The sequence below is a fragment of the Arachis ipaensis genome, chromosome B2, assembly GCF_059453495.1.
Source record: "Arachis ipaensis isolate K30076 ecotype BB chromosome B2, ASM5945349v1, whole genome shotgun sequence".
In the NCBI taxonomy this organism is placed as follows: Eukaryota; Viridiplantae; Streptophyta; class Magnoliopsida; order Fabales; family Fabaceae; genus Arachis; species Arachis ipaensis.
The window spans coordinates 122,178,049-122,187,506 of NC_142437.1; the positions used below are offsets into that span (position 1 = coordinate 122,178,049).

The following is a 9,458-nucleotide window of genomic DNA, read 5'->3' on the forward strand; positions in this document are numbered from 1 at the left end:
ACTTTATTGCCAAGAAGATTAAGATAACCGAGAGATGGATTAATTATATAAGTTTTAGTAAAGTTATAGTATAGTAATAGACTACCGTATTATCCAATTCATAAAATGACCATAAATGATTAAATTATATAAAAGGCCTTCACAGTTTACAGTTTACAGTTAACAGTTAAAAATATCATTTTTTTTTATATATAACACGAAGTTTAAATACTACACTCCCAAACCAGTAATCACTTTATGTTTTTTTTTTCCTCCCTTAAAACTAAACTCATTACAGGGTTTCTCAACTACTTCAAAGATATACTGAAATTTTAATTGTTTATATGCAATTCAAAGTACTTATTTTATTATTCTAGGAATTTATTTATTTTTAGTTAGTTTGTTATTTTTATGAGTATGCTTCAAAATCGCTTGATACAAAATAATGCAGGATCCAAAATCTGGTTGAACGGTTGACGATATAATTCAAGATTTGACAACTATAATTTTTGGTACTAAGGACGTTCTTAAATTAGGCAGATTAGAACAATCAACAAAAAGGAAACAATCAAGGGATAGCTTCATTATACAAGGTCTGTAATCTGTATGCATTTGTGCTCACAATAACCAAGATAAATACTATGTATACATATAACACAATGATTATACCTGAGTATGTTTCCATTTCATGTCACCTAACACAATCTCCACCAAAAATAATATTCAAATCACAAATGTCAAAGATGTTTCAGTTTACCCTTGGCAACAGAAGCCTTAAGATGCTGCATATGACATGAAGCTTTCTCAGGTCCTGTCAACCCAGAGCAAATGTCACTGGCTCCTAATGTGACAGCAAAGTAAAGATAAACACTACAAAGGAGAACTAGTAGAACAAGAGCTGACAAGAGGAACCGGTGCCTCTCCATGAGTGTTGACCAACTTCCCAGTTCATTCTTTGTGAAGGGCCTCCTGAAAGATGGTGACCTCATCGGAGCTTGCCAGAAGCTGCATGTCATGTCAAACATTTGTAGTTTGTAAATATCCAATACACACATATCTTTGGCTTCACAGAAAATATAATGAAATGATTCATTTTTATTTCTATTCTTTTGGGGCTTTGAGAAATGACATCAGAATCACATTCCACTCAAAACTTGAGTTCGGAAAATGTAGTGAATTGTCTTCTTGACTTGGCCTTAAATAAAGAACAACGGGATGTTCATGCAACTAAATATGAAAGCATCCATAGCTCAATAAAAGCCATGAATCACACTCATTTCATTGGTGTACATCAAGCAAGATGATAGGAAAATTGAAAAGCCTAAAACTACACAATTTCAATCTCTAGTGAATTACAATCAGTTCTCAAGATATCAATGCATGAGACCGCTGAAAGTAGATTCAACTAGTTACACATCCATCGCTTTGGAAATTCAAAATATTTAAGAATTGGAGAAATCCGCATATGTTGAATAATGTCAAATGGCAACCAAACTGGAAACAGCAGCTTTCAAGTTCAACCACAATGGAAAACAATATGGTAAAAGTAGTCTATAAATTTCATGCTAGAATAAATAAAATAAACAACGATAGCAACATCAATTGTCATAAAACAGAGAGCCTCAGCAAAATATATTTTGTCATTAGACTCTAGAAGAAAATAGACTCCTCCAGATTTTTCACCAGATGACATAGGCCAGCCTGAAGTTTAACAAAATCGAAAATAATATTTCCACATTAACATAATAATAGTGCAACCCCTAAAAACCACTGGAACATTCTTTTCAGTGATACTTCAGCAATGTAATGACTCAAGAACCAAGAAAAGAAGACAATTTTCCCTCTTGCAAAACTGGTTCCTTTTCTAAATATATAGAATAGAAGGTAAACCATTTTTCCCACTCAGAAAAACATGTTCAAATATTATATATGATTATATGAATTGTTATAAAGCAAATATGCTGCAGAAGTAGCTTATAATTTATCACAATTTTCCTGTTTCACTTCTATTGTTGGAACCCTGATCCTGAATTGTATCAACCACTATAATAAGTTGATAGATACAACACAGCTGTGATCACAAGAAGTCAAAAGTGGGAATATAATTCATAAGAGAATTGTTGATTGCAAATTGCAATAATAGCACCTAATCAAAAGTGTAACTACTCTTAAACTCATCATACAATGCCAGTAGGCTTGCAATGGAACAACATAGATCTCACTATGACACTATCTATAATTCTATACCAAATGGCAATATCATTTTTTACCTATTTTCTTATCCTAGCAAGATCAATGAAATAGCCACGGCAGGAAAACAGATACACAATCCAAGGACCAATACTGTTGATAAACAAAAACCATCCACTCTCAACCAAGGTCACACCAATGAGAATAATAGTTCCTTCGCAAAATTCAGGATGAGAATATTAATTAATTTAAGCCCACAAATTGAATCTACCGAAACCCTACCCCGTTTTAGTTGCAAATTAATATGCAAATGCAACATCAGATCTGAAAATTCAAGCAGTGAATACTAAGGCAGTATCGAAACATGAATTAAAAGTCTCATCTAAGCAAAAGTTACTCCACGCTCATACAACAAAATGTTTTTTTGTTAAAATTTTCCGGGTAACATATACGTATACACAACAAAATCCGAGACTAGAGATAATCCAAGACACAAAGCAAAGCGAATCAAAACCAAAACCGTAGATGAAAACACAGATCGAATAAAAGGGAAAAGGAGAAAAGGCGTTACCGTGAAAATGGAAGGGCGTGCTTGATTTAAATTGAACTGAAGGGGAAGAATAGGGCGTGATGCAATTCGCGATGAAGAGCACGTAGCTCAGCAGCATAAACTAGAAGAAGATTAGAAAAATAATAACGGAAATGTATTTATTGTTATGTTAGGTGAGAAAGCATGAGATCCATCAATGTCAAAACTGATGCACACAGTCTAATATGCCGCGGGGATAGACAACGATTCGTCGCAACTTGCAACTTTAATGCAAACACAAAAGAAAACTTCTTTAAATCCTGTGGTTGCAACCTTCCCCGACTCTTCTGTTCTTGGCCTGTATTTTCTTCTTAATATTTTTTACGTCACAAGGCTTTAAATAAAATTTTTCTACTTATAAAATTAGGAATTTGTGATTTTTATTTTCAATCCTTAAAAAAAATTATGGTGTTGATTCAAATAAATATTATCATTCTTTCCAGTATCAATTATTATGTTCACACCCATATTTTAAAGAATAATAAATATGAATCTCTTAAGTTGCTTTGTATGTGTTGAATAATAGGAACTACTTTGAAAAGCTACAATATCCATTTTCTTTTAACACTATTTCCTTAACGAATAAAATAAATTTTAGTTAAAAGGTCATAACTCATAACTAACCTATCAAAATTTCAGGGAGTAATCCTATGCCTATCCCACATCACCTTGTTTAACTTGAGGTTGTCTTGATGCACATTAATTTGGCCTATAATTATGAGATAGAAGTCCAAAGCAAATTACAGCCATGCGCACATGATGACATTGCAAAAGGCAACTCTAGTAGAGTAGCAGTCTAACACATACTTACAATAGAAATGACGAAATTATCGCTTTCAGAATGTTTCAAGTTTTCTTCACATTAGGAGCTATATATTGTACGAATAATCCAACACAAAATCAAGTAGGGAAATGCATTCCTTGGAGAATATATTACAAATGCTTCTATCTCCCCTCCTGAATTTTCAGTCTTCACTCTTCATTTTTTTTAAAAGATGTTTTTAATTTTAATACCCACTATAACAAACACACATGACTTCTACATTTGACAAACAAGTCCAGTACAGGGTGCTACACAAATTCATGTCCCTTCAGAACAGGAAATATGAAGAACCAAGAACAGATGCATGATTTCTTCCCAAGTTGCGCCCTCGGAGGCATTCCACATCAACAACATCCGAGTGATCTATGAAGAGATTCACCTGAAACATATCAAAGAGGTATAGTATATGTTTAATATCCCAATAAAATAAAATGAATAAAAAAACCCTTAATATCAATAGAAGATGTGGTATGTAAATAAACATATAGTAGAGAGTATTCATTTACATTTGGACCATATTGTTTGATAAACCACTCGGATGTTCTCTGATTTGATGCTTCAAACATAGTCTTCTCAATCCCAAGCCGCCCTATGATCTTCGCTATAAGGTCTGCGCGCATGTTATCAGCATGTTTGGAAAGATCATCAGCATCAATCATTATCATGTCCGCACCGGCTTCCAAACATCTCTCAGCCCTTCTGATCAAGAGATCCACATCTTCCACAAATTCTGTGGCAAAAGTTTCAACACAAGTCAAACTAATATTTTGTTGTATGGTGATTTTGGGTGTTTGTGTGTCATTAACAAGTACAGAACATTTATATCATCATACTCTGCCCTTACAACTTACATCGCTTATATCACCCTTAGATTTTGGTATAAACTTCACTTCAACACTCAAACTCTTATTTTTCAAATTTGATCACGATGGTTATCCAATTGACATCCACATTATATGCTCAAATAGCCCTCAATCCAAAAGGATTGATACCATGTGCACCACCAGTAACTACAAGCTACTGCTTTCTAATACAGCATTCAAATTACTGAGGAAGATGATAATACCATGGTAAAATATGTTCTGCATCATCCTTTTGATTTCATACACATTCTAACTTTGAAATTTAAGAAAAGAAAAATTAAATGAATAAAAACTTATCTTATTATCTGCATTCATTCATCTGCTTAAAGACAATTTATCATCCAAATTGAACTCACAGACATTCTGAATTTCAATATTTCATTTCATTTCAACTCATTGTACTCAGCAAAATTAGAAAAGGAAGAGCATAGAGCAAAACAGAGACATGCTATATTTATTTTTCCCTCCAAAAAGATACGAGTTAACCATTTTATGAGGTAAAAGCTGAGCTTCCATTTAATTATGAGGTAGAATGAGCAGGTATCGGACAAGTTTACATCTCAAGATAAAATTATAAAAACATAAATCATAGACACACACACGCGCTTGCGCGCATATAAATATGGTTACCAGATGATCTGGGCGCTGAAGGAGGAATATAAGCCCCAAAAGCCCTATAAGGACCTCTTGGAATATCAGACTCCTTAATCTTGACCTCAAAATGGGGCTTAGCTTTCATGCCACCACTCTTAATCAATCTGACAAATCTGAGAAGAGTCTCTTCGGGAATCCCAAGTGAGCCCACATTGAGCTCAATTGTGTCAAAACCCATCTGCTTGCATTCCTGTCACAAGTCACAGCAATAAATCATGCAAATTATTATTGACCTAGCACAACAATAACAAACAGCTAATTAGAAACCAATAGAGAGAATTCTCAGACTCAAACCTCAACAAAATCTTTGAAAGCAGAAGGACCTTTGGGAATGGTGTGCTCAGCCCAATCACCAGTGCTAACGTACACATCATGGTGATGAGCCATGTCGATCACTTCTTTGAGAAGTGACTTTGGCATCAAGCTGTGAGACCCTCCAGAAAACTTCAATCCGTCAACGTACTCTCCCATTGATTCAAATATATCCTAAAATTAATCAATTAATTGATTAATTAATGTAATCTCCACTTAAGCCTTATATAATTAAATTAGAGGCACGCAATGCAGTGCAATGCATGATAATGTTAACCTGAAGAACATTGTGGTTGAAGAGAGAGTAATCAGGGCTTCTCATCTCGGTGACGCCGTAGCGGCGAGGCTTGGAGGGGCGGTCCTCGTTCTCCTCGAAGCTCTTCCATCTGTACGCTGACATTTCTCTTTCGCGATGAGATGAGAACTCAAAAGAGAGGAAGCGGGGAATTGAAGATGGATTCTTTTGGGATTAATTATTGAATCGAATTTCTCTCTGCAAATATCCAAATGGAAATGGATGCTGATTGTGATCGTGATTGAGTTCCTTCTCGGAGCTGAAAGAAGGATGCAGTTCCTTCTAGAAACACGGTTTATTCATATTGCCACGTGTTCATTCATGGTCTTTTTTAGACAATAGAACTTTGCATTTACACTTTGGATAAAAAATAAAAATATAATAAATAAAAATTTATTTTACTAAAAAAGTAAAAAAATTATAATAAAATTAAATTATATTAATATTCTTAAATCTTTTATTTTTTTACTAATTAAAGGATGAATTAATAATTATGTTAATATTTATATTTTTTTTCTTTGTTTTCTGATTAAAAAAATAAAATTTAATGAGTTGTACGTTTTTTTTTTTTCATCCAAACAAAAAAAAATTTCTTTTCTTATCCATTCTTCATTTTCTTTATAAATTACTTGACCAATAACACTTAATTTTGTTGAAATATCTGGTTTGTTTGTTATTATAATTTTTTATAAAATATTAGGTAGGATTTTAGTTTCTAAGATATAGGTCAAAAAATTTTTTAGTCCCCAACTTTTTCTTCATACAAAATGGTCCCTAAGATTTAACTTGGTTTTAAACTTGTTCCTAAGGTTTAACTTAATTTTAAATTTTTGACGACCAAAATGGAGGTAAAGATGGATAGTGGACAGATTCTTCTTCTTCTCTTCTTCCTTTTTTTTCTTCCCTCTCCCCTTAATAGGAGCAGAAACACTCCTTTTTTTAATAATTTTTTTGTTATAAATAATTTGATCCTATATTTTAAGATTTAAGTAAAAAGAACGATTTTAAATTTTAGATACGATTTTGTATAAAAAAAAAAGATTAAAAACAAAAAAAACTTTCGACTTATACTTTAGAAATCAAATTCGTACTTAACCTATAAAAAATTTTAGTATGATATTTAGATGAAACAAACCAATTCACTCGTTATTTAATAACTATTGTAATACACACATATAATATATATATAAAACTCATTGCCATGGGGGTGTTTTTATTTTTAATTTAAAGAAACAATAAAATAAATTGTAGATACCAGTCATACCACCAATAAGTCAAATATCTGCCCTTCACGATTGAATTAGTATGAGAGGGTAATAAAATTCATATGAAAAGAAATATGTGAAAAATATATAACTACCATTATTTTTTATTTTTTTAATCAAGTCATATCTAAAAGGTAAAAACAGTGGTTCTTTCGGGTTCTAATAAACCAATATCTTGGAACATGCAATGTTCAATTTTTTTTTGTGACTGAACATAACATAAAGAAAAAAGATCTAAGAAAAAGAGTAGTACTCTTCTCTAATAATAATGTCTAAATTATTAGAAGGCAATAACCACTCTACATACACCTGCTTATTTAAAACAGCAGTCTTAGCCATTAAATCAGCCGCTCTGTTTGCTATTCGCTGGATGAGCACTAAAGTAGCTGTCCAATTGCGTTGGAGCATTTCTTTGATTTTGTCAAGCAGATCAGAGTCATTCCTAATCATGCTGGTTGTGCCTCGCGAAACAAGAAGAAACGCATCAAGATTATCAGTTTCACATATGACCTCTTTGCACTCGCAATCCCAAGCCATAACAACCCTCTCCAAATAGCATAAAGCTCACAACAGAGAACACTAGAAAGAGGTATACTGGCAGAACAACCTTTTATCCAAATTCCCATGCTATCTCTAATAATACATCCAAAGCCAGCTAATTGCTCATTTTCAAAAACGCTTGCATCGCAGTTCACTTTACAGACATTCATTGGAGGTGGTTTCCAGTTATATTTCAAAGAAGAAGGAATAATATGTTTTTGGTTGATAACAACATTAGAGAAATCTCGAGCAGCATGTTTAACTAAGTGAACAATTTTCTCCTTACTCCATGGATCATCTTGGTGGAAGATGTCATTGTTCCTATCCCTCCAAATCCACCAAAAGGCCGCTGCAAAGAGAAACTCATTTTTGTTGAGGTTAGAACGAATCCAAGACACAAAATCCAAATTAGAGTCCTCAGCGGTCATTCCCAAATTTAAGCTAATCCAAATTTGACGAGCTTTTTTGCAAGTCCTAAAGAAGTGGTTAATATCCTCTAGAGCAAGATAACATCTCTGACAAAAATCAGAAGTAGAAATACCTCTTTGAAACCAGTAACTAGCTGTGGGAACTCCATTGTTGAGGCAAAGCCAGAGCAGACACTTTATCTTCTCCGGTATTCTCAAGCGCCAAAGCCAAAGCCAATTTTCATTATCATTCCAGCCAAATTTCTTCTTCAATAGCCATTCATACCCACTTTTAGTCGAGTAGGTGAGAGTATTTGAGTTTGTCCAAAACCAACCTGTTTTATCTCCTGCCTGCTTGATAGGATCAAAGAGCATCAAATCAAGTTTAACTTCTTCCGGAATCATTGTGCAAAGAATATCCCACCGCCAATGCCCAAGGTGCCAGACATCTTCTAACTTCAAGTGAGAATCAGAAATGTGTACAAAAGGAACCAAAGGAGCTAGCATTCCGCATGGTCGCCAAGCATGATACCAAAAGGATTGAGACATCCTGCCTGTACACCAATCAAAACCATCACGAAGCTTTTCTATTGTCTTATAAATCGCTCGCCAAGTGCTTGAAACATTATTAGAAAATTTGGGTGAAAAGCAAGAACTCCCAGATAAATATTTTGCCAACATAATTCTTACCCAAAGCTTATCTTTATTATGCAATAATTGCCAAACAAGCTTTCCGAGTAAAGCAAAATTTACGCATTGAGTATCTCTAATTCCCAAGCCTCCATATTTTCTTGGAGTGACAACTTTGCTCCACTTGACCAAATTTAAGCAACGCTCCCCCACCTTTCCCTTCCACAAGAATTGTCTAAGCACAGAATCAATCTTTTGACAAACCGAAGTAGGAAAAAGAGTCACTTGCATCTGATAAATAGGAAGAGAAGAAGCAACAAATTTGATTAAGCAAAGCCTGCCTGCTCTGTTAAGGAGCCGACCTTTCCAACTAGCCAGCCTATTCTTGATCTTCTCTAAAGAGTCCGAAAAAATAGATCTAGCAGCTCGAGGATAATTAAGGTTCACCCCCAAGTATTTGCCTAGGTCACTAGTAAAAGGAATATGAGAAACACCAGACAACATTTCCTTCCTTCTATTAGAGATATTTCTAGAACAAATAGCTTTAGATTTTTCAATGTTAACCTTCATACCTGAAGCTTTACAGAATAACTCCAAGGTGTGCACAACATTCTGAACTTGACTTTTCTTCGCTTTACAACAAAGGAGGAGGTCATCTGCAAACATCAAGTGAGAAACTCTAGGTCCCCCTCTAGAAACAGCCACACCATCCCAAATACCCTCGTCAACTTGTTTGGAAATGAAGCACGCCAATCTCTCCATGCACAAAACAAATAAATACAGAGAAATTGGATCTCCTTGCCTGAGCCCTCTGCGAGGTTGGAAGCTATCCAATCTATTCTCATTCCAAAGGATGGAAAGATTTGAGGCCTGAACACAATTCATTACAAGCCGAATAATTAGAGAAGGAA

General features: G+C 34.2%; 2 protein-coding genes across 2 annotated transcripts; both read right to left on the reverse strand.

The window, feature by feature from the left end:
• Nucleotides 1–538: 538 nt before the first annotated feature.
• Nucleotides 539–2,882, reverse strand: LOC107626252 (uncharacterized). The gene is made up of 2 exons (XM_016329091.3): nucleotides 2,741–2,882; nucleotides 539–984 (listed from the first exon to the last, which is right to left on the reverse strand). Exon 2 carries the CDS (start codon nucleotides 966–968, stop codon nucleotides 717–719), a length of 252 nt encoding a protein of 83 aa, XP_016184577.1. The 5' UTR covers nucleotides 969–984; nucleotides 2,741–2,882; the 3' UTR covers nucleotides 539–716.
• A 683-nt stretch (nucleotides 2,883–3,565) lies between these two features.
• On the reverse strand, nucleotides 3,566–6,032 carry HSA32 (Aldolase-type TIM barrel family protein). The gene is made up of 5 exons (XM_016329092.3): nucleotides 5,688–6,032; nucleotides 5,393–5,584; nucleotides 5,075–5,288; nucleotides 4,088–4,311; nucleotides 3,566–3,960 (listed from the first exon to the last, which is right to left on the reverse strand). The coding sequence occupies exons 1-5, from the start codon at nucleotides 5,808–5,810 to the stop codon at nucleotides 3,850–3,852; spliced, it is 864 nt and encodes a 287-aa protein (XP_016184578.1). The 5' UTR covers nucleotides 5,811–6,032; the 3' UTR covers nucleotides 3,566–3,849.
• Between the last annotated feature and the right edge of the window lie 3,426 nt (nucleotides 6,033–9,458).